This window comes from Diadema antillarum, unplaced genomic scaffold (genome assembly GCF_040938485.1).
Source record: "Diadema antillarum isolate AM-2024a unplaced genomic scaffold, OU_Dant_1.0 scf00000128, whole genome shotgun sequence".
NCBI lineage: Eukaryota > Metazoa > Echinodermata > Echinoidea > Diadematoida > Diadematidae > Diadema > Diadema antillarum.
Genome location: NW_027271017.1, coordinates 5,616,909 through 5,643,059, shown reverse-complemented (window position 1 = coordinate 5,643,059; position 26,151 = coordinate 5,616,909). Strand labels below are relative to the sequence as shown.

Below are 26,151 nucleotides of genomic sequence, written 5' to 3'. Positions count from 1 at the left end.
GCTTTCTCTGCTAATCCATGTTAACCCCTACCTCAGAGGTACAAGGCTGAGATGCATAACGGATGCACATTAGATCACATGACAATACCAGCTACTAAATTGTGCACTCAACTGGATTCATCAGTCTCTCCAGATTTGACAAGGCTTTATTTTCCCTTCTTGAAGCTCCCACTGCCCTTCTTGGCCTTCTTGTTAGCAGACCCTTTCAGAGGCTCCGGCTGCAGACAAAAGAGACATGAGCGTAAAGACATAAGGAGCAGTTTTAATAAGTTCTCATTATACGATGTACTTCTAACACAAGACATTTTCAAGTCAACTCACTGTTGCAGGCGCTCTCAATTAATGCAAAATCATGGTTGAACAGGATGTTAACTGGGTTTTGACAACAATGTGTGCATGGTGGGGTCAATGCTGCAAATTGCTGCTTTTACTCTAGAAATCTAGAGCAGACAAAAGATATATAACACGGTGGTGGCCTTAGACACAATAAGACGCAAAACAGTGGGGGCAGCATAACCAAAACTGACACTGGTCTAGATTTGACATACAACAGAATCTATCAAGAAATGTAGCCAGCTGAGTGCAGACAAGAGACCCTCATAAATTAGCCAGTCTATATGCAGTGTAAAAAGATGGTAGAAGCAAGGGTGCCACCCCTGAAAGTTACAGGGGACTGATTTCCATATTGAATTTGAATTAAATCTGTCTCGACCAATAAAAATATATCAATTAGACTCACATAAACTATACCCTCGATGTTTTCTGAGGAAAATTGACGGAGAAATGAGTTTAAATTTACCTTCCGCTTGGCAGTTGTGGCTGTGACTTTGAAGAAAGAGTCTAGTCTGCCTTGTGTAGCTCCAGACCGAGCTTTCTGCAACTTCTTCACACCATTCCGCATCCTGTCCTCACTATGGCAACCAAAGTAGAACAAACGATATGACCACAAGAGAACCTCACATAGTATATGATCTCAAGAGCAAGAACCTTACATTGTATGTAAAATATACTCCGATTTCGAAGTCTCTGAACATGAAAGGAACACTACAGACCCTGCTACTGATCCTATACTGAAGCTCAAACATTTAGTGTTGAGGACAAGCTGATTTTGCAATAACGAGCATTTCCCACAGGCACCTGGCAGAGTATAAAACCTTTCTTCTTTTTTTTTTATAGAGTGATCTGAACAATGAACTTGTCATAAAAAGGCATTTTTTTTTATGCACCAGTTAAGCTTGTGAACAAAGTTCCTTCACAACTTTTTGCCAGACTGGCGAATGTCTCAGCATGAAGTACACTCACCAGTCACCGGCTTGCACAGTCAACACTAAGGCACACAGTCCACAGTAGCATTTGTGGTAGAGTGTATTTATTTATATATATATTTTTGGAGATATTAATTAAATTGTATGACAAAAAATATTACTTTTGAACTGATTCTCACATTCTGTCATCTTTATGTGAGTAAGAAACTTTCCAGCAAAATCATTAAAATTCCTGTGACAAAATTACCTATGCTTTATCAAGCTGCTTTATCAAGCTGAGTATTGGCAATCAAAACAGTAATTTCAACAAATGAATGGGTCTTGGACGTAACACCAATACCTACCTGAAGCCTTTTTCGTTGCACATGAACTTGATCAGTTCTTCTTCATCTGGAGCCGTCCACTTCAGCTAATAAGGGGAAAGAAAATACATATTCAGATTTTAACATCAATCCACACTGTACAAATTAACAATATTTAAAAGCAGTTAACACAGGATCTGCTTTAGTTTTGACAGATGCTATTTAAAGATAGTGTTACACTGCAAAAAAAAATTTGTAAGGAAAAACTGATGTGATTCACAGCTGCAAGTTTGGTATGTTTTTTTTTTTCTCTCTCTCTATCTCCATTAAAAAAAACAACTTGGAGTAAATAATATAACACCCCTTACATAAACTCATCTCCCAATAATTTACATAAGAATTATGCAGACATTTCAATAAAGATTGCTTCAAAAACTCTAAAGGTAATCAGCCAAATTTTTTAATGAGCATTCATCTGAATTATATGGATATTCGTCACTATAACTGCACACAGACCCTCTGATGATGTGATGATACCGTGTGTGTGTGTGTGGGGGGGAATGACCTTTTGACCTTGGAAAGAATCTGCATTACTTTGCATAATCCCTGTCTAGAGGCGATGCAGATATGTGGATATTTGCAGCATTGAAACTGTGCAGAGTACTCCAGTCTTGCTCTGATTTTACAACCAAGTAATGCTGATATTATCTGCACAATTTAGTTTACAAAAGGAGTAGGAGTTTGAACATTTCGAGAAACATATACAAATGTTTTACTTCTAAATCCTGTTTAAAGTGCACAGCATGAAGATAGTATGTGAACGCTTACATCAATTTCATCTCCAGCAGTGACATCAGGTTTCATGAACAACTCTCTGGCCTCTTTGAACAACCAGTCTTCTGGTGGTTCATATTTCTATAGGGAAAAAGTGCAAAAACAAGCTTAAAACACTGAAGTATATCTGACAGATTGGCTTAGTGAGTTCAAACGTTTTATAATAGAGGGAAACTGCACTAAACTGAGGTTGTCACTGCTGCCAATGTTACACAATAACTGGTATCTTTTCACAAAGGAACAACAACCACATATCTTACATTCAATGCAAGCATATAACTATACATTACAAACAAGAACTGGCGTCCATGCTCACAGTCCTTTCATGCTCCTTTAATTTGTTCTGCAACAAGACTATGGAAAAAAAAAGCTGATTAGTTTGTTCTTCGCACTCATAAAAAAATGGAAGCATGGACAAATCTTGACGGGCTGCTATGCATCACAGCAGGCAAAAATAATCAGTAAATCATTGAGACAATCTATATTCTGTTATCTTGACTCGGGGAGATAATGAAGTCTTCAGGATGTCTTCAGAGAAATAAGGCAGGTCTGAACAAGACATCTAAATATACTGGAATTAATATGTTTCATTGTTTTTAGCTCACATCCTGTAGTTCTCTACATTGGGGGTTAGGATTTGTTGGGAGTGTCAGGTGAATGTCGGAGTCACTGAGGAGTTACCACATCACACATTAACATCATTATTTTGTGTCATACTATATGTGGCTGACTGGAGGGGGATCTTTATGTAGCAAGCTGACATGGGTTGTAATCCCAGTGAGACCACTGAGTATTAAAGAAAGATTGATTTTTTTTTTCTTCCTTTGATCTCAAGATCATGAAGTTTCAGCACCCTGCCAGCAGAATTAAGTGGCTGAATAGAATACTGGTGTGTGCATGACCTGGTAAATGTTACACGCAAATTAATTACATAGTAACACACATTCATGGGGGAATTGGCAATGCCTTTGATTAAGGTGATTTTTTTTGTTTCCCATGCCACATCCGACTCGTGCAGACCTTACTGTATGAATTCATTTATAATGACAGTAATCCGATGATTCAACCACTTACTGATGTGTCTATCTTAGCCAGTATCTTCTCGATTGAGCCGTGGTTCTTGATGAGTTCATATGCCCGCTTCATTCCAATGCCTTTGATGGTTCCACAGTAGTCACAGCCCATAAGGATGCAAAGGTCGACAAACTATGTAGTCAAAGTTTATGAGAGAAAAAGTTTCAATATGTGCAAAATCAGAAAGTATAAAATGAGCTCTTTTAGACACAGCCTGATATGGATGATAACACATTCAAATAAGACGGAGCTGCATGGTGGCTCAGCTACATGATAGATCAATATGATTTTTGTCAAATTTAATTCTCATGCGTGATTTTAAAGTGGCCAGTAAATATTACATCAATCATGCATGAGTCATGTGGAAGGAAAATGCAAGGGATTGTTGACTACTTAACACAACGGTATTCATAAGGCAGGGCCGTACACTAAGCCCTTTTTTATCCTGGTCTGACCTGTCTGTTGGACCAGTAGGTACCCAGTTTTTTAAATTTTCTACTGGTCCATTCCCGGAAAAGTTACTGGCCAATAACTTTCGGACAATGGTGCGACAGTGATTTTTACAGGTCCTGGACCATCAGACCAGTGCCAGTGTGCAGTGTTGCATAAGGGCATCCTTACCTGGTCCCTGTCCAGACCAAGACCATCAATGACCCTCTGATAGGTGAACTCTTGGATGGGCATCTTCCTGTATGCACGCAGTGAGAAAATATCAGTCTTTTCTCTTTAGACATTCGGAGGGTAACAACCAATTTGAAATGACATAGGGGTGTGTGTGTGGGTGTGTCTGCATGTTTGATCATAAAAGCTTCCCTTTTTACCCTACTTGTCCATCTATCCTGATCATTAAATAAGATGAACACAGACTAACAGAACTCACAGACAAATAGGTACAGCAACAGTATGAACAACCTATACAAGACTATGTGATTGCCAATTACAAGTATGGCATACATACTTGAAAAGGAAATGTACAATCAAAACAAAAGATGCTGCAGTTTTTATATACATGTAATTCAATGCAATCTTACAAGTATACATCCAACCTCTCCTGTATACACAAACACTAAAGACAACACTGCAAATTTGTAGATTATTTCTATACATTTTCATAACAGGTCTGTTATTCTCTAAATACCAAAAGGAAAAAAGAATAATCAAAACAAAGTAAACATACGGTGCTGATGTACGCATAAAAACATGCTCTGAAGACCAAGAAACCAAATATATACATACTTTGTTCATTTTTGTAAAAGAATGGGGAAATTGTACACAAAAAGTATGCAAAATGGAAAAAAAAAAAACATATTCTCATTCAGAGGCATTTTATTTCTTTAGAAGAAGATAAACATGCTAAATATGTGAAAACACATTCATTTGCAGCAGCACCAACAAACATGGATATTTTATTTAGATTGGTGTGCGCCTGGTCTAGGTAGCCCCACTCAAATTGGGCTCTGTAATATTTCCTTTTGCAAAGTGTTTTATGTTGATTGTTTGGTACCTAATATGTAACACTTTATTTTTGTTGTCATCAGGGTTCTCCTAGACAATTTTGGTGCATCCTTGGTGTTAGATTTGCTATATTTTCCTTATACTTTATTTCAATGTCATTCTGCTACCCTGTGCCACCATTTTGTACATGGGTAAAGGTACCCATTCTGTATATTTTGCTTCAGTGGAGACTGATCCCTGTGTAGACATACTCTTGTATTCAGTGTGTACTGACTCTTGTTCTTGAGCAACCATCAATGGAGGAGATTACCAAGCAGCTTGTCATCCATTCTTGTGAGCGGACACAAATTCCTGTGTAGACAGACTCTTGTATTCAGTGTGTACTGACTCTTGTACTTGATCGAGCAACCATCAATGGAGGTGATCACCAAGCAGCTTTTCATCCATTCTTGTGAGCTGACACAAATTCCTGTGTAGACAGACTCTTGTATTCAGTGTGTACTGACTCTTGTACTTGAGCTATCATCAATGGAGGGGTTTTGCAGGTGGCTTTTCATCTTTTGTGCAGTTCTGTCACCATTCAATTCATCCGCAGAGGATCAGTTCATTCAGCCTCTGGACCTCTTCAAGTGCGTGAATACCACCAAACATGACTCGTGGAAGTACCATGGTCATCCAATTGCATACTACAGTAACCACCATGCATGTTTCCAGCTTTCTATCTTGTTGTGTGGGGACATACAGCTGAATCCTGGCCCGACTCAGCTAGACCATCACCAACGTGACAATGTAAGCCTACGTGTGCATCATGACTCTGATCCACCCCATCGTGTAAGATATGATGTTCGCGCACTAAACGATTTTAACATAGGTACCGACCAATTTCTTCACCAAGATGTCTGGCAAAGGGTCTGTGAGCTTGGCATCAGACGACGTCGTCGTACACATCGTGGTCGCAGAGCTCACAAACCACATATTTCATCTCGCGTTTCAACAGATCGTCAGACAAGAACTACAGTAAGTGACAAATCCTCTGTAACTCGTATTGGTGTTTGGAATGCTCGCTCCCTGAGCAACAAGTCTGCGTACATATGTGATTTAGTAGTTGATGCCAAGCTCGATATTCTCGTTATAACTGAGACTTGGTTAACTGGTACACAAAGAGACAATCTGATAATAGCGGATCTGAAGGTCTCTCTTCCAAACTTTGATTTTGTACACTGCCCTCGAACGAATTCCAGAGGTGGCGGCATCTGCTTGCTTGTCCGTTCATCTGCACGTATTTCCATAAATGACACTTTCACGTTCTCATCATTTGAACTCCTTGATGTCACAATCAACCTTTCTCACTCATCTGCTCTGAGAGTATATGGCATCTACAGACCACCTCCTTCTGCTAAGAACAATTTAACCAATAACTTATTTCTGTCAGAATTCCCTACACTTCTGGAATCAGTGGCAATCGATGACTATCGTTCCATTCTGCTTGGGGATTACAACATACATGTTGACGATTGCTCGGATAATTTGGCTGTATCTTTTCTAAGCACCATTAACTCTCTAGGATTTCAACAGCATGTTAAAGAGGCAACTCATAAAGCTGGACACACATTAGACCTAGTTCTAAGCAGAAAAGTTGACAACATTGTATCGAATGTTAATCTTGTCACATTTCTGCCCTCTGACCACTCCGCCATCATCACCACTCTCAACCTCAAAGGCCCAGTGAACCCCAAGAAGCAGACTACCTCCAGAAATCTACGGTCTATGGACCTCTGCTCCTTTAAAAATGACATTGCTGCATCACTTTTCCAGATCAGAGAGCCAGCGTGTCCCTCCGAGGCTGTCCTGCTGCTCAACTCTCATGTAACAAGACTTCTTGATAAGTACGCTCCGCTCAAGACTAGATCTGTAACAGTGCGGCCAAATAATCCCTGGTACACGACAGAAGTGAAGGAGGCTAAGAAGCGTAGACGCCGTGCAGAGCGCCGCATGATCAAGTCTGGTCTTTGCATTGACAGAGAGCTGTATCGGCAAGAGTGTGAGTCCTACTACAGCCACCTTGCCGACGCCAAGTCAAGGCACCTAAGAGAGGAGATTGCTGCTGCAGACACCAAACAACTTTTCAACATCATCAAAAGACTCACAATTGCACATCCAGATTCTTCTCTTCCTGACCATACTTCAAATCCTGCACTTGCCAATCAGTTTGCTGAGTTTTTCGACAACAAGATTAGTACCATTGCATCTTCATTCCCGGTGTCTCCTGAAATCTCTCTCTCTAATTCCTCTCGCATAAATATAAACACTGAGTGTGTATTTTCTGAGTTTGGTTTAATCACTGAGTCACAAATGAAACGTCTCATCAATTCTCTTCCGTCCAAGTCTTGTTCTCTTGATCCTCTCCCCACATGGCTACTAAAAGAGTGTCTGGATGAATTTCTTCCTGCAATAACTCACATTCTGAATCTCTCGTTGTCATCAGGCGTAGTTCCTAAGCACTTCAAAAGGTCGCTCATATTGCCCTTTCTAAAGAAACCCAGCTTAGACCGTAATGATTTGAATAATTTTCGCCCCATTGCTAATCTGTCTTTTCTTGGTAAAGTTCTTGAGAAAGTGGTTGCTCGCCAACTCAGAGATCATCTTGATGAACACCAGTTGTTTCCTAGTAATCAGTCTGCCTACAGGCACTTCCACTCCACCGAAACCGCCTTATTGAAGGTACTCAATGACCTCCTCTTAGCAGTAGACAAAGGCCATGAAGTTGCTCTTCTGCTTTTAGATTATTCTGCTGCGTTTGATACTATCAATCATGAAATTCTCCTTAACAGATTGGAGACTAATTTTGGTCTAACGGGAACAGTCTTGAGATGGATTGCATCTTACTTACACGACCGCCACCAGATGGTTACTGTGAACGGTGCATTTTCTCAGTCGTTCCCTCTTAGACATGGTGTCCCCCAGGGGTCTGTGGTTGGTCCTTTACTATTTCTTCTATACACAGCCCCTCTGTCTTCAGTAATCAACTCTCATAACGATATTTTACATGTTATGTATGCCGACGATACTCAAATCTACATAATCATACAACCAAATACCCAAGTCGAAGCACTCTGCAAGCTTAGTAGATGCGTTGATGATATCAAGCAATGGTCTCACGATAATTATTTGAAATTGAATTGTGTTAAATCGGAATTTTTATATGTTTATTCTCAGTTCAGGCGGGGTAGCTCTCTAACAGAATTTTTCTTTGAAGATAGTACTATCCCCATCTCTCAGTCCGTCAGAGATCTCGGAGTTATTGCAGATAAGCATCTGAACTTTCAACAACATATTAAGAATTCATGTCGTTCTGCTGCTTGGGGTATTTGTAAAATTGGTAAAATACGTAAATTATTGGATCAGTCTTCCACGGAACGTCTCATTCACGCATTTGTTTCCTCTCATCTTGACTACTGCAATTCCCTTCTTGTTGGTCTCCCTGCTTCAAGTACTGCACCACTTCAAAGAATTCAAAATACAGCTGCTAGGCTTGTGACCCTTACAAAAAGATCTGACCACATTACTCCAGTTTTCCAATCCCTCCACTGGCTCCCCATCCATCAACGTATCACTTTTAAAATCCTCCTTATTGTTTACAAGATATGTAATAATCTTGCCCCATCTTATCTTAAAGATTTAATTTCCTTCCGCTCCTCCACTTCAACCCGTTCTCTTCGTTCTTCCTCCGCTCTCCAATTATCACGTGGTCCCCGCACCTGTACACGTTATGGTGATAGGGCCTTTTCAGTTATTTCCCCACTTCTTTGGAATGAACTCCCTTTTTATATTCGTAACGCTGAAAATGTTGATAGGTTTAAGTCATTGTTGAAAACTCATCTGTTTACACAACCTTAATTTTGCTGTTGTTGTTGTTGCTGTCGTTATCATAATATGTACATAATGCTGTATTTTGTTTTTACGTTATATATATTATTTTTCCCCGATTTGATGCGCTTAGAAACATCAGTATTAAGCGCTATATAAATGTTATTCATTATCATTATCATTATGGATATCAACAATGTACCTGGCTTCACTGGCCGTTAAGTGTCTGAGCAGGACAGAGGATCCAAAGGTCAAGGCGTCCATGTCTTCGGTACCCACAGCATAAACCTTGCCTGCCTTGACCAGCTCACAGCACTGTGCTTCTGCCTCACCAGGGGACTGTAGATGTTTGGATTAAACATCGCTCTATTAGAACATATGTTGCCTTTTTAGAGGTGCAATCTATCCCTTGACATTGCTGGCAATGTCTTTTCTTCATCACATTTATAATAACATGGAAACATGCAATTTATGCTCAGTCTAGGAAAAGATGCATGCCAATCTTTTTTTTTCTTTAAAAAAAAATCATATGAGTATTTTAGCAATGATTGACAAATGAAGTCATCAGCAGAATCTTGGTTTGAAAGTGTTTTTTTTGTAGGCATATCCAAGTAAACTGAAAAAAAAAACCACACAGTAGAAAACTTATACAAATACATGCATTGTACCACATACTTATGATATTAATTTGGCCACATGAGTGATGTTGAGGGTATCGTGAATCAACACATGTCAACATGCATTTGTATTGCATAGTTCTTTTTTTCAGGGATGATATTGAAGTTTGTTGAAAATATTGGAAACCAAAATTTTCAGGTGATTTGATACATGAAAAAAGCAAAATGTGTATAGATTTGAGAAAAAAAAAAATCTGAAATCAGATTTGAATCTACAGAATGCCATGCCTGCTTTTTGAAGGTGTGGTCTTCAAAGGACCACTGACCTTGACGTAAGGGATCCCCATGAGTTTAAGGAGCTTCTGGCACTCCTCGTTGTGCTGCTGCGTGACCTTCACCAGGCGCCTCTCAAACTTGTTCATGTTCTCCTGGTCTCCTTGCTCTTTGGCCTTCTCCAGCTCCTTCTCAGCCTCGGCTCTTCGCTCCTGTCTCTTCACCAGCTCTCCCGACTTCAGCTCGGGGGGCTTCCCATCAAATACATAACTGTGGTAACAAAATGAAGGGTCAGATACTGTATAACGAGGAATCTTTGCATGCATTTTAATTTCGCAAATTTTGCAAGAGCCAACATTTGTGAAATTAAAATGCAGGTGAAAGTTCTTGCCTACACTATATGCTATGAATGCCAGTAGCCATCCGATAATTTCATGCTGTGAGAAAGGCTGTCGGCTCCAAGTCACAAAATTTTCAGGCCGGGAATAAATTGTGTTTTACAATATTGAAGGTATAGCGCCTCCTGACAGTATCATGGGAGGGAAGATGCAGGAATCACACTCTAGCTATATTCGGTCCTCACAATATCTGTGATAGAGCTACCTGCAAAATGGGCAAACTTGGGAGTGCAGGCTGTGGACTTTATTTATACCAAATCTGGCTTCCCCTACTAGTATGTGCCTGAGAAGCACATAAGCTCCAAAGGTCGTGGCACCCAAGTATTTACACTTTCTGAGTCTCCTTACTGTCACAAATGTACACACTAATAGTTATGTACATGTGTGATGTACTGCATGCATGGTTGTTTTAATGTGTATGTACACAGGTGGACCAGATTAATGGAGAACATTCTATGTGGTATACATATAGTACATACAGGCTGACCAGATAAGTGGAGAATTTTCTAGGTGGTATACAATGTAGCTATACAGTACATGCATGTAGCAGGAAATACATTATAGCTCACTCAATCTAGAATGATTTCACCCATTCCAGAAAGTTCTGGGAAGTGCTTACATGTTTGGCTGAGTGAGGCACTGTCCCTGTAGCCCAATGTGATTGGTAGTTATTCTTGGTAATGATGTTTTGTACATAGTTAGGCAGTGAGTCATCCAGGTTTCCTGGAACTTGGACTGGCTAGTAGGTTGGAGAGAGTTATAGAATGTGCTAGAAGGGGGTGAATGGATAGTATATAAGCCAGAGAAATTCTGCAGTAGGCAGAGTACCCAACACCTCTGCTCTGAGAGTTACGTCACTTCTGGCTCTGAAGCGACTTGTTATAGTCAGTCCTGTGTTACCTGCTGACCTGTTATGTTTGTGGAGATAAGGCCTGGGAGACATTTTGCCTGCAGATAATTAATTTGCCTACATTGGAGATAGACTCCATATTTTTCTGTCAGTGGACATTGCTACGGCAAAGCTGTGATGGGCTGGATTCTTAGCTGAACATTATTAAGTGAATCATCATTCAACGCATCAACTGGACGTGGTCGTCACAACGTTTGGACTCTGCACGTTTCGCCGTGGACATATTTCGTGGATTTTACCCCGGATCTATAACGCGGACTATTGTAACCTGTACCTCTGGAGTTACGTCGAAGGAATCATTCATCGGTGTATCGCGGATCATTCGTTTGTGCATCGAGCATCGTATTTGGACATTTCCAGGGATATTGCGTGTAATGCGTACGTAAGTGATTCCATTACTGACTATATTTGTTTCTATTGATCATTATTGTACTGATGTGAAACCGATTACCAGTCTGTACCTACAATATCACTGTTAATAAACCGCCTGAACATCAGTTGATTGTTTCTTTTGTGCGATCATTCTCGGAGTGATTTTGGTCGTAACAAAATTGGGGGCTTGTCCGGGAATTGAATTTTAAGCCAAAACTTAGAATTTGGAACGTTCCGGAATCCAGAATATTGGTACAGACAAAATACCGGTTGAGTTGGTTGTATAAGTGTATATTGTGCATAATACATTGTGACAATGTCAATCAGTACAATGGATGTTCAGGCATTTGTTCAGAGGACAGATTTGTCCCTCAAAGATTTGCAAAGGTTACGCAAATGTGATTTGACTGCTGTTGCACAGCATTTGAATGTAGATGTTCCACAAGGTGTAAGAAAGGCAGAGATTCTTGACTTAGTAGCTGGTCACATGGAGCTCAAAGAAGAAATTGACACTCCAGATCAAGCTCAAATTTCCGATCAAACACGGCTTGAACTTGCTAGATTGGAAATGGAGAAAGAGAAGATGAGATTAGAAATGAAGGAAAGAATAGAAATGAAGAGAATTGAAAAGGAAATGGAGCAACAACTGAAATTGCGTGAGATGGAATTGACTCATGCACAGACTGTTGGAAATCATGAAAGGGCTCCCTCTGAATTTGATTTGGCCAAGAACATTCGATTGGTGCCAAAGTTTGAAGAAAACAGAGTCGATGCATATTTTGTGTCATTTGAGAAGGTGGCTGACAGTTTGAACTGGCCACAGGAATTTTGGCCCATGCTCCTTCAAAGTGTGTTTGTCGGCAAAGCAGCCGATGTGTACTCATCTCTCTCAAAAGAGCAATCACGTGACTATGCTACAGTCAAGAAGGCAGTGTTGAATGCTTATGAGTTGGTGCCAGAGGCGTACAGACACAAGTTCAGAAATTCGTACCGCAAACCAGGCCAGACACATGTTGAGTTTGCTCGTGAAAAAGAAATGATGTTTGATAGGTGGTACAGATCCCTGAAAGTGGATCAGGACTTTGATAACCTACGTGAGGTTGTTCTCTTGGAAGAATTCAAAAAGAGTGTTGCTTTCAGTGTGAGGTCACATTTGGATGATCACAAAGTGACAAGTTTCCATAAAGCAGCCTTGATGGCTGATGAGTATGAGCTGACCCACAGAAATGACAACAGACCACCTTTCAGGAATTTCTCTGGAAATAAGAGAGACAAAATTCAGTCGAGCAATCCAAAGAATGCTGGTCCTGAAAAAGGCACGAGTTCTGACACTTCATCGGCACCAAAGCCTCAAACTGACAAAGGGTCCAGTACAAGTGCAAATGTCATCAAATGTTTTCACTGTAACAAGACAGGGCATGTAAAGTCACAGTGTTGGAAGTTGCAAAACAAAACAAAGAAGGACTTGGGATTTGTCATGTCAAAAAGTGTCCTACCCGAAAACAGTGTCCCGTTCAGTAAAACACAGGCCATTGAAAGTCAATCTCCCAAATTCAAAGATAGGCTGAAGCAGGTGGATGAGAGCTATCATAGCTTTTTGTTTGATGGTGAGGTGACCCCATGTACTTCTGGTGAGGCAGGTAAGCCAGTGGTCATCCTGCGGGATACGGGGGCCTCTCAGTCGTTGATGGTGGATGGTGGTATGACTTTTCCACCAGATAGTGCAGTGAATGCAAAAGTCTTGATTCAGACTGTTGATGGCAGTTATATGTCAGTGCCACTGTATAGAGTGGATTTGAAGTGTGACCTAGTTTCTGGTCCTGTTACTGTTGGAGTTGTTCCTGAGTTGCCCATGGCAGGCATTGACTTCTTGTTGGGGAATGACTTGGCTGGGGACAAGGTGGTTGCGTCTCCAGTTGTTTCGGATAAACCGGTGGTGGTTGCTGAAACTGAGCAGTTGCAGGAGGAATTTCCTGGGATTTTCCCAGATTGTGTTGTGACTAGGTCTCAGGCTCGTAGAGCTGTTCAAGATGATGCGGATTCTGTTGATGTGGAGGAGAATTCCGGTGTTTGGTTGGCAGAAACCTTTTTCAAGGATTTGAATGATGGGGTTGCTGTATTAGGCTCCGAGGCTAACAGTGATGGGCTGTTTAGCAAGTCTTCCTTGGTTGAAGCACAGCAGGCAGACTCTGAGTTGAAAGGCTTGTCTCAGACGGCGTGTTCTGAGGCTGAGGCTGAAAAGGTCCCTGAGTGCTATTATGTCAAAGATGGCATTTTGATGAGGAAGTGGAGACCTCCCCATAGGCCAGCTGATGAGGATTGGACGGTGGTCCGTCAAGTTGTTGTCCCTCCTAGTTACCGCGGTGAGATCTTGAGGATTGCTCACGAGTTACCTGTTGGCGGCCATTTAGGCGTCAGAAAGACAAAGGATCGGATCATGAGGCATTTCTATTGGCCAGGGTTGAATGTGGATGTGGCTGAGTTTTGCAAGACTTGTCACACATGTCAGGTGGCTGGTAAACCACAGCATTCAGTGAAGCCGGCGCCATTGATTCCGATACCTGCGTTTGAAGAACCATTCAGTCGGGTTCTAGTTGACTGTGTTGGACCTTTGCCTAGGACTAGGTCGGGTCACAAGTACCTCTTGACAATCATGGATGTGTCTACACGGTTTCCAGAGGCTATCCCATTGCGAAATATCACTGCTAAGACTGTGGTAGATGCTCTAGTGCAGTTTTTCACTAGGTATGGGTTGCCCAAGGAAGTGCAGTCTGACCAAGGGTCAAATTTCATGTCAGGCATATTTCAAGAGGTGATGTATTGTTTGGGTGTGAAGCAGCTGAAGTCGTCAGCTTATCATCCCCAGTCCCAAGGTGCGTTGGAGCGCTACCACCAGACCCTAAAGACAATGATTAGGGCATTTTGTGAGGAGTATCCCGAGGATTGGGATAAGGGCATCCCTTTCCTACTGTTCGCAACGAGGGACTCCCCAAATGAGTCGACGGGTTTCAGCCCATTTGAGTTGGTGTACGGTCATGAAGTTAGGGGCCCACTGAAGCTCATCAAAGAGAAATTCATGACTGAGGATGATGAGGTCCACCTACTTGACTATGTGTCAAAGTTTCGTGAAAGGCTTTCAAAGGCTTGTGAGGTAGCTAGGGAACACTTGAAAGTGTCACAAGATTCTATGAAGAGAAAGGCAGACAAAAATGCCAAAGCCCGAACTTTCAACCCAGGTGACAAAGTTCTTGTACTGCTGCCCATACAAGGTGAACCACTGAAAGCCAAGTTCAGTGGCCCGTACTATGTCAAAAAGAAACTCAATGATGTGAACTATGTGATCAGTACGCCAGACAGACGCAAAGATCAGAGGGTGTGTCATGTAAACATGCTGAAAGAGTACTATGAGAGAAAGGCTGGTCAGCCGGTAGGCGTAGCTCAGGTGGTAGAAGAGGAAGTAGAGGAAGAGGGAGAAGCTCAAGATGAGCATGGAAGTGAGCCCTCTAGTGCCAGGTTGTCTAACTCAGAGATGTTAGGGAAAGTAGATGAGGCACTGAACTACCTACCTGAAAATCAGAGGAAAGATGTGACTAGTCTGTTACATGAGTACAAAGAACTGTGTAAAGACAAACCAGGCTGCACCCCTCTGGCTGTACATGATGTTGATGTAGGAGATGCTGACCCTATCAAGCAAAACCCTTACAGACTAAATCCGAGCAAACTGCAAAAAGTAAGGGAAGAGGTTCAATACATGCTAGACAATGACATAATAGAACCGAGTAAAAGCAGTTGGAGCTCCCCAATCGTCATGGTACCCAAACCAGATGGGTCTCAAAGATTTTGTATAGATTACCGCAAGGTAAATGCCGTGACGAAAACAGACTCTTTCCCTATTCCCAGACTAGAAGACTGCATTGACAGGGTCGGAAATTCTGCATATGTCAGTAAAATAGACCTTCTAAAGGGATACTGGCAGGTGCCCTTGACCGACAAAGCCAGAGAGATTTCCGCCTTTGCTACACCAGATGGCTTGTTCCAATGCAAAGTAATGCCATTCGGCATGAAAAATGCTCCAGCCACCTTCCAACGGCTGACAAACCAAATCATTGCCGGACTTGACAACTGTGTAGTATACATTGATGACATCCTAGTGTATAGTGACACGTGGGAGGAGCACATTACACACTTGCGGCAACTTTTTGATCGACTCAAGGAGGCCGGATTGGTGATTAATCTGGCAAAGAGTGAATTTGCAAAGGCCAAAGTGGTGTATCTTGGGCATGTAGTCGGTCAGGGACAAGTATTGCCAAGAGAAGCAAAGGTAGAGGCTATACTACGCTTTCCCATCCCCCAATCCAAGAAGGAGTTGCTCAGATTTCTGGGCATGGCTGGTTTCTACAGGAAATTTGTACCGAATTTCAGCACTGTAGTCACCCCCCTTACAAACCTGCTGAAGGGCAGGGCAAAGTACACCTGGACTGATGAGTGTCAAAGAGCCTTCGAGAAACTAAAGGCAGTCCTTGCTAATGAGCCTGTTTTGGCAGCTCCTGACTTCGCAAAGCCATTCAAGGTGGCAATAGATGCTAGCGATGTAGGAGTGGGAGCGGTTTTGCTCCAAGAAGATGAAGAAGGCACTGAACGACCAGTTAGCTACTTCTCCAAAAAATTGAACACATACCAGAAGAAGTACTCCACAATTGAGAAGGAGGCTCTCAGTCTCATCCTTGCCCTCCAGCAATACGAAGTGTACTTGACAAATAGCAAAGGGGAGATCACAGTCTATACTGACCACAACCCCTTGGTCTTTTTAGACCGGTTCAAAATGAAGAACAACAGGTTGTTCAGATGGAGCATGATGACTCAGCCATATGCACTCAAAATCAAACATGTGGCAGGCAAAAACAATGTAATTGCCGACGCTCTGTCAAGAGTGTAACATGAAGAGAGTATCAAAGGTGAGAAGTTTTCACCGCATATCATTTCCAGTGTATGTGTTTAGCATATTCATTAATGTGTGCAAAACAGTTTGATATGATTGTATAAGCTCCGAGAATCCAAGCAATATCATTGTAAATGGTATCCATGAAAAGAGAACATGGAATTAATGCAGCTATTCAAAAGGCATGTGATAGCATATGATTATTGTTGCTTGACTTGGATTTTACCTCACATTCGTTGTAAATAACAATGAGAAATTGTGAAGGTAAAAGAAACCCTTGCTACGGCAAGGCTTTCTTTTTCCCATGGGGGATGGTGTCACAAATGTACACACTAATAGTTATGTACATGTGTGATGTACTGCATGCATGGTTGTTTTAATGTGTATGTACACAGGTGGACCAGATTAATGGAGAACATTCTATGTGGTATACATATAGTACATACAGGCTGACCAGATAAGTGGAGAATTTTCTAGGTGGTATACAATGTAGCTATACAGTACATGCATGTAGCAGGAAATACATTATAGCTCACTCAATCTAGAATGATTTCACCCATTCCAGAAAGTTCTGGGAAGTGCTTACATGTTTGGCTGAGTGAGGCACTGTCCCTGTAGCCCAATGTGATTGGTAGTTATTCTTGGTAATGATGTTTTGTACATAGTTAGGCAGTGAGTCATCCAGGTTTCCTGGAACTTGGACTGGCTAGTAGGTTGGAGAGAGTTATAGAATGTGCTAGAAGGGGGTGAATGGATAGTATATAAGCCAGAGAAATTCTGCAGTAGGCAGAGTACCCAACACCTCTGCTCTGAGAGTTACGTCACTTCTGGCTCTGAAGCGACTTGTTATAGTCAGTCCTGTGTTACCTGCTGACCTGTTATGTTTGTGGAGATAAGGCCTGGGAGACATTTTGCCTGCAGATAATTAATTTGCCTACATTGGAGATAGACTCCATATTTTTCTGTCAGTGGACATTGCTACGGCAAAGCTGTGATGGGCTGGATTCTTAGCTGAACATTATTAAGTGAATCATCATTCAACGCATCAACTGGACGTGGTCGTCACAACGTTTGGACTCTGCACGTTTCGCCGTGGACATATTTCGTGGATTTTACCCCGGATCTATAACGCGGACTATTGTAACCTGTACCTCTGGAGTTACGTCGAAGGAATCATTCATCGGTGTATCGCGGATCATTCGTTTGTGCATCGAGCATCGTATTTGGACATTTCCAGGGATATTGCGTGTAATGCGTACGTAAGTGATTCCATTACTGACTATATTTGTTTCTATTGATCATTATTGTACTGATGTGAAACCGATTACCAGTCTGTACCTACAATATCACTGTTAATAAACCGCCTGAACATCAGTTGATTGTTTCTTTTGTGCGATCATTCTCGGAGTGATTTTGGTCGTAACATTACTCTTTGCATTCCTAATAACAGTAATCTAAAATTGTAACTAGGTGTAAAATTTTCATTAAGAGAAGCTTACGGATGCCACATTTCACAAACAATATGGGGCCTCGTAACAAGAGTGATTCCAAACGTAAATCATTCTGATGTTTGTTTGTTTGTTTGTTTTTTGAATGTGAAATCTAAATGTACAATAATTGTAAAGTATCAGCACAAAAAGACATAATAAGCTTGCAACAATCAGTAAGTCTGACCATCCTTTCAAACCGTTCTTACTTTGCATCATTTTCTTGCATAGTTGACCAGAGAAACTGGCAAGTATCTGATACAACACTGGATCAGAGTGCAAAGGAGCCAGAAATTCAAGACTCAAGTATTTTATGTGAAAGAATAGCCCAACATGAGGAGTAGTGCGATCAGGTGCTGCTGTATTGGAACAGGTTTGGCACTGATTTTTGAGAAAACTGAAGTGTCTTTTATTTGTATCAAAGATCTGCAAAGAGGCGAACACCTCCTATAATAGTCGTTGTGCACTAGTAGATGTTCCCCATTTACACTAAAGCTCAGTGTTAGATGACAGAAGTACTTATTTCTGTACAAAATGTATTTGTAAACTCACCAGGGCTTGAGACCATTTTCCACCATTCTGATCGTTCGGTAGAACATTCCCATCAAGTGACTGTAGAAAAGAGAAGAAGATTTTTAAACAAGAGACCCGCGGGTCACGCGCTCACCTGAGTATCGCAATTTCACCTTCCACGCATTCTTGCACACTCTTATCTGAGAACATTGGAAACTTAGGTCTGCATATGGATCCCCCCTTAACTCGGGGGGGGGGGGGGGGGCAGGCAGCCCTGGATTTGCAATGAACAAACTCGGAACTAAAGTCATCAATGTACAAACTCATGGTATTAACTTTGCTTTATCATTTCTGGTTCTAGAGCAGAAGATTTTAAATATTCCTTAATGTGGGGGGGGGGGGGTGGGACCCCTAGGGGCCTCTCAAGAGGGACATGGTGCCCATTTGAAGGAATTGAGAATCTATCCCCATAGGGATGTTACCTGCTAAGTTTGGTCAAAATTCATCATGAGGTTTTTCAAGAAGAAGATGATCATGTACAATTCAGGCTCCATTACAACTGTAGGACTTCTCCCCATCCCTCTCATGGGTCCCAAGGGGGGGCACCCCTGATTCCGCCAACCCCATGAACAAACTTGAAACTACAGTCATCAATGTACTAACTCATAGTATCATCTAAGCCCTATCACTTCTGGTTCTAGAGGAGATTTTTAAAGGTTCCTTAATTTTAGAGGGTTTGGGCCCCCTGGGGACCCCCCAGGTGGGCCATGGTGCCCATTTGAACAAATTGAGATCCTATCCCCCTAGGGATGCTACGTACCAAGTTTGGTTAAAATCAGACATGGCGATCTCAAAGTGAAGATGAAAATGTACAATTTAGGCCCCATTAAGACACCTTCCCACCCCCCTCCCCTGGGTCCCAAGGGGGGCACCCCCGATTCCCCCATGAACAAACTTGAAACGGGGCCCCCCAGGTGGGCCATGGTGCCCATTTGAACAAATTGAGATCCTATCCCCCTAGGGATGCTACCTGCCAAGTTTGGCGAAAATCGGTCATGGGGTTCTCAAGAGAAGATGAAATGTAAAAAGTTTACGCACGACGGACGACGGACGACGCACGACGGACGCCGGACGAAGAGCGATCGCAATAGCTCACTTGAGCCTTTGGCTCAGGTGAGCTAAAAATCCAACATCTTGACAAGTACGAAAATCACTGATACAAAAGCATCATGGCCAGGAGCTGAATATTGTATACCATATCAGGACAATTACCCCCCGAGAAAAATTACCCCCTGGCTAAATACCAGTTAGTGATAGGGTTAGAGTAAAGAATAGGGTTAGAATTAGTAATAGAGTTAGGCTTTCAGTTAGGATTAGGGTTAGATTCAGGGGAAGGGTCTGTGGTAACTGTCCAGGGGCTAATTGTCCTAGAACCATTTGTTCATTCATCCTTAAATCCTTTGTAACACTGAATACCTGGTATTCTTTGCTGGTTGTGGTTAGAAATTGAGTTTAGTGAACTTTGACTTTTGATGTTCAATGCCAGCATTACTGTCTACTAAGTCAATCCTTCCAATCAAATTACAGGTCAAAAGACTTGAATAGCACAAGTTATGGTGGAGTTTCCAACCAAAGTTCTAAAACATGGGACTCTTATATAGCAATCAGAATGCTCTTATGACATAAATGTATCATACTATTACTAGTGCGTTGGGGCAGTATGTCTGGAAATGTCCTCTGTAATATCAAAAGTGGCTATGGCCAGACAACTGCCTTGACAATTTAAACCAATTGGCCCGAATTCACGAAGGTGGTCTAAATTTAAACCATGGTTTATGTATTTCTTCTGCGTAGATATGATTGACAGATTGCATACGCTAACAGGCATCCAGTAAAAAAAACGTGCATTGATGCGCGCATGTATTGGTACGCCTATTAAACGCTTATTTTAGATCATGGTCTAAATTTGTACCATGGTCTAAGTTTAAACCACCTTCGTGAATTTGGGCCATTGAGCATAATGCACTTGTCAATGTAATGACTCACCCCACTACCCCCGGACATGGGTGCGTCATTTCCTCGTTTGGTCCGTCAAATTTGTGACCCAGGTGTTCGTCATTTTACCAGCTTTGTCCGTCAAATTTTTTACCGAGGGGTGCGTCAAAATCCCATCATTGTCGGTCAAAATTTTGACCGAGGGGTGCGCCATGGTACGTCACTTGGCTATGGAAAATAACATGCATTATTTTGAACCGAGGGGTGCGTCATGGTACGTTACTTGGCTATGGAAAACTGCACGCATTTTTGCACGCTACCGGTCCCGAATGCATGTACCGCGAGTGAAATTACAGTGAGCGCTTTCCCGCGGCATGTGAAAATCAAAGTCGGGAAGCGTTTTGGAATAAGAGGAAAAAATGCTTGCCAGAATCTGGCAAGCAAAGAATTTAAAAGCCACCCTTTCTCCTTACATTTTCCCTCCAACAAACCCATGAAATCATGCATACTCAATCTCAAACCAGGGACTGTTCAGCGATGTAACAACTTAGTTCAATCTTTCCTGTCGAAACGGCAGCAGAAGAACTGCCTGCCGCATGCTATTTTCTGCTCGCGGGATAGCCCGACCAGCTGGCCAGACGCGCGCGCGACGCTGTTAGCTGTGCGAATCTCTACGTACCGCGACTAGGCTGTAGTTACGCAGTACTCGAGCGGGAATATGAATGCTGTGGCGTGGTGTGTACCTACCTGCGCTGCAGCAGTATGCATCCACCGCACTAGCAATGGCCGCGCACACACAGCGCATTCTGCACACATGTGATTGTCATGTATGGATTGCATGCACAGAATACATACTACTGTTCGGAATATCGTAAGCAGCAGCATCATGTGCGGTGAATGACAATACGGTGCTTACATGGTAAGGGAAACTTGCCGAAACTTTTACAAATTATGTGTACGAACCAAAAGAAAATGAAATTGCTTGAATAAAACGTATGCAAAAATTGTTTCAGATTTACGGGGGTGCGTCAAATGTACCGAGGATGTCCGTCAAAAAAGTGACCGAGGTGTGCGTCACTTTCAACGTGTTGTCCGTCAAAAAAGTGACTGTGGTGTTCGTCACTTGCAGCGTTTTGTACGTCAAAAAAGTGACTGTGGTGTCCGTCAAAAACCCTGTGTGGTCAGTCAAAAAATGACCATGACGCACCCATGTCCGGGGGTAGTGGGGTGCGTCATTACATTGACAAGTGCATAAGTCTTGGATACTTTTATACCTTGTTGTTTCTCCATCCTCATTTGTGAGCACTGAACCATCTGACCTCACAGCAATTAGGAATTGGTATATACACATGGAGGCATCAATCGCTATCTTGCGCCCTGAAAGCATAATAAGAGAAACAAACATTGGTGGCATGTACAACATTAAATTAGGAGTTACAAGTGCAACATCTTTCAGCAGAACACCTAGACAACTCTACAGTGGTACATGTATGATGCAGAAAAAGAGTTTGCATTACTCAAGACGAACACACACATTTGTTTACAACCATTTAACTCTATAGGCCCTATAATTAGTAAATTCATCTTCTTTGAGGGCAATGTGCCTCTTTTACTTTCACAAACTATGGTAGATATCAGTTGATCTTTTTTTCTTTTTCTTTTTTTTTTTTGTTTACCCCTGCTCTTTGACTTTACGGGAAAAACTGAAAAGGTTTGCTTTTCCTTGCAAAGGGTATGCGTGTATACATTACAACCTGTATGTATACAGATTGTATAGCTCTCCTACTGTTCATGCATGCCCACGATCTTATCCACACACATGGTCTTGAAACCATTCAGCCATGACAGCTCCTGTTGAAAGATCGAGATATAAAAAGTACTAAAATCTGAGTTTGAAAACAAACAAACAAAAAAGCACCTGTAAAGGCTGTAGCCTTAGAGTTTGCCTTAATAAAAATCTGCCCATCTTTCTAGAATGTTACTGCGATGCAGTAAGCCAGTGGCGAATCCAGAGGGGGGCGTGCACCCCCCTTATTTTTTTGTTAAAAGTAAAACAAAAGAATTTAAGAAAAATGGGGGCGCACACGCCCCCCTCTACAGAATTCCTGGAGGGGAAATTACAGAATACTGGTTTTGCGTCATATAAATTAGCATATTGATGCGTATAAGAGCCGCCGGAGGCGGGGCCTTCGGCCCCGCCTCCGGCGACTCTCCCTTAGAGATGAATTTCAGCCCGAAGGGCTGAATTCGTCTTTCCCGTCGTCTGGGGCCCCCAAAAAGCCCGGGAACGGAACGGCCGTCAAAAAGTAGGTTGAGCACACAATTTTTATGAAAATTGAGTGGTTTCAGAGGAAAACTGCTCTAAATCAAGATAACTCGAGTAAATCGTCGATAAAGAAAATCAAGGCGATTTTGACGGAACTATTTTAAAGGTGATGACGTCATCACACTTAGCAGCTCTTCTTCCTTTCACTCTTTTCGACACAAGTCATTCACGATCAATCACACTACACACTAGTTTGGCAAGGCAGCGCGTATACGCGTATTGTCAAGAGACATATGTGCGCACTCAACTGCTATACGTATTGTACACTGTAGTATACATGCGCGCGTTCTGCAGACTCAATACGCGCTACCACTGCACACGTACGCATCATAAGCTGTTGTGTGTAGGTACTGTTGTACGACTGCATAGAGTCAACATGGTGGGCTGTCAAGAGCACCCACACAGTGCGTAAGCTCTACTGTAAGCTAGCACCAGCAATTAGATAAGTGATTGTTTTCTAGTCTCACCTAAATTGCTATCGATTTCTAGGATACGGACTATCCTCAACTCCTAAAAACGTGAGTATTCATCGTAAATTCGGGTAAATTTTAACGGCTAGTCTACACTAGTTCTAGAGGATCTAGAACTACATTATTCGGGGGACACCCCCGAAACCCCCGAGAACAACGTAAGATACCACACTTCTCACCGCACAGATCAAAGAAAACACACGTAAACAAATGCAATCGTCGACAGCCGAATCACGGACCGTATCGCAGATCGGATTAATTTCAGATGGTTGCTATCGGCAAGCGTAATTACGCTCTTTTCAGAGCGATTTGCGCTCTCCGTGATTGGCTGCCGGTATTCTGTAATTTACCCTTCCTGGATCCACCCCGATTCTGGTTTAACAGTGATTTCCCACTGTATACTATGAATGATGTCATTCATATTTTACTCATCGAAATTTACGAGTATTAAGTTGACAATAACCTTGGCTTCAATTTATTCAAATTTTGTAATTTTCATTTTTTTTTCCGTCTCATAGTCTTGGTTCTACAAAACTAAGTGAAACCCCTAACGAGTTAACCAGTTAACGTTGATGTTAAACTTGATTTGTTCAAATGCTTGATCAGTGCTGATGATTTAATCTTAGCTTTAAGTTTTACTTCATGACAGGATTTGATTCAACAAACATCGCGAACATTATCAATTTAAATTCACAGTGACACTGACAGTGCAGACTGTCTATGCTGTCGAAATTTGTCACCACTCACATGTTTTAATTTAGAATCTATCAGTATTAGGTCACTCACCAAATAAACTTTTCATTTCGCTCTCCCTAATGGCTCCCGGGGCACAGTCAGCGATCAATCTGGCGAGATTGTGAATTCCCATGCTTACAGCAGATCAACGCACAACGGGTAAAATCCTCTACAGCAGCTGCTGAAGACGGCTTGGAAGTGGAACACCCACGCAACGCTCGTTAGTGAAACCCTGAGAGATAATTTTACATTGATTTGTCGACTTTGTAATGACTACTAGATCTAGTACATAGTAATGCTGTTCTTGGCTAAATCAAAGGTGGATCTTTGGCTAAATCAACAAGGATCTGACTGTTTAGTCCCGCTAGCTAGTAAATAGCTGTCATGGTCATGTAATGTATTAAGCACGCGATTGACGCGACGATGCGATCTTCTTTATCAATATTATGCGAGTTGTTCGGGATCCCTGTGTGTATTGACATGCCTTGGGCGCGCCAAAACTTCGCGGTTCAAGCGCATGTGTTTGTTTGTAACATACGCTACCACCACCCACCACTCACTACTTGTACTCTCCTCCAGTAAATGTTTCCGGTGTGGCTAAACCGGCGCCGCAGTTGAGGGCGTTTAAATTGTTAGTTTTTGTGGAGCGGGAGTTGACTGGAAAAAGAGGTATTTTGTACTGATTTTTCTTTTGATTTTGAAAGTATTAAAAGTCTCAATGGTCCTAGACCCCACTTTATAGTTCAGAAAAACCCTGGCATACGTTCTATAATTCTAACTGTTAATTTAATTGCTTTGTCAGGCGTAGAATACATAGACCCTATAGAGTAAATCTGCATGGTAATTTCCGGTCAGGCTGCAGTGACCAGTGGCAGTGAGTGCAGTGCAGTGTATGTAGTATGGAGGTGTATCCTATTACCGAACGATTTTTATTTAATATCTCCAGACGGGCAACATCATGCTTCAATTTAGCTAAAGATCTCCCAGAAGATAATTAAAATTCTGATAAATTTAGCTGTATCAGTATTATTTGAAAACTAAGCCACTCACTTAACAAAATCTGTATTTCAAATAACCCTTCGACGTGACTTCGTGCCTTCCACAAAAACTGTGTCTTTTTACCGACGCAAATACTATTGTATTTACCGAACATGCCCCCTCTGTATGGGGAAATTTAGACATTGCATTTTCGGTCAATTGTTATTAACGCAGAATAACAAACATCAACATTTCAGCGATTATTACTAAAATTTTCTGTTTTTTGCTGCAGTTTAGCAATTTTCTGCACCGGCGCGTGCGTAGTAAGTGCACCGGTTTGCGGCCGCTTAAGGGTTTTTCCACTCTGAAATGCAAACGTGCAGATTGCTCTAATCCAGGTTATATCATAGAGATTGACCACTTACCAATACACCATATTGTCACCATTGCAAGACCAATGTCCATCCCGTTGGTCAAAAAAGACCGCGGCCGCGATCCGGTACAGCGCGTTCCGGTTTGCGGCCGGGGTGTTCTGGTTCGCGGCCGCCTCGCGCTTTTGGGTTTTGTCCAGCGCAAAGTGACTTGTTTTTTTCCATCAAGAATGAAACATATCAAACTGTAAATGCTATTTTCCCAATCTATAAATATTAGTTTTGATTAATAAAACTATTTCCTCAAAATTTTCCCCAAATTACTGAATATGAGCCATTGACAAATTGGAAGAGGAAGAGGACTTCAAGGAATATGAGGGACAGCAGAACTGAAGATCAGGGACAGCTATGAGGCACGCCCTTACAAGTCATCAAAGTATATGGATGCGTGATCTTATTTTTCAATTTACTTGTTTTATTAATAAAAAATATATTTTTGTTCTATTTCAAATGCTTTTCTATATTTCTGTACGCTTATTTTGGCTGGCGTTTTACCCCCGGACGCGATATAGAGCAAGCGCCCTCTATGGTGTTCCGGTTCGCGACCTCCCCCCGTTTCCTTCGCGATTCGTCATTTTCAATGTATCGTCCGTGGTGAGTAGTCATCACATTCTAACCCTCCTCTACGATCAATATTTCAACAAGAAAACGACATATAAGGACATGACAGCCGTCTAGCTACGTCCAGAATAGTTGACTTACGTGTTAATAATACCTATAATTCAAGCTCTTGCGGTGAACACCTTGGTTTCCAAGAGATTTTACAGCGACTAGACCTCGCACTGCTGTTAGTCCCAGGTATGTTGATGTTGTGCAGGATATTCTCCGTTGAATGGTGACAAGTTACCGGGCTGCCAGCCCATTGGCCAGATTTTATCAACTGGAGACCGCTGGCCCGGCCGCGAACTGG

The 26,151-nt window shown here is 42.0% G+C and overlaps 1 protein-coding gene across 1 annotated transcript; it reads right to left on the bottom strand.

Moving 5' to 3' along the window:
- Positions 1–32: 32 nt before the first annotated feature.
- On the bottom strand, positions 33–24,039 carry LOC139720426 (flap endonuclease 1-like). Its single transcript, XM_071631787.1, has 11 exons — positions 23,884–24,039; positions 21,576–21,678; positions 18,346–18,405; positions 9,741–9,957; positions 9,000–9,136; positions 4,097–4,163; positions 3,476–3,607; positions 2,396–2,482; positions 1,610–1,674; positions 800–911; positions 33–218 (listed from the first exon to the last, which is right to left on the bottom strand). The coding sequence occupies exons 1-11, from the start codon at positions 23,963–23,965 to the stop codon at positions 147–149; spliced, it is 1,134 nt and encodes a 377-aa protein (XP_071487888.1). The 5' UTR covers positions 23,966–24,039; the 3' UTR covers positions 33–146.
- Between the last annotated feature and the right edge of the window lie 2,112 nt (positions 24,040–26,151).

Bases quoted from the DNA above. Each gene is read 5' to 3' on its own strand.
- LOC139720426 (XM_071631787.1), bottom strand. From the start codon at position 23,965: ATGGGAATTCACAATCTCGCCAGATTGATCGCTGACTGTGCCCCGGGA. The intron at 21,679-23,883 runs GTGAGTGACCTA...TTATGCTTTCAG, and splicing joins CGAAATGAAAAGTTTATTTG to GGCGCAAGATAGCGATTGAT. The intron at 3,608-4,096 runs GTAAGGATGCCC...TTGACTACATAG, and splicing joins TTGGTCTGGACAGGGACCAG to TTTGTCGACCTTTGCATCCT.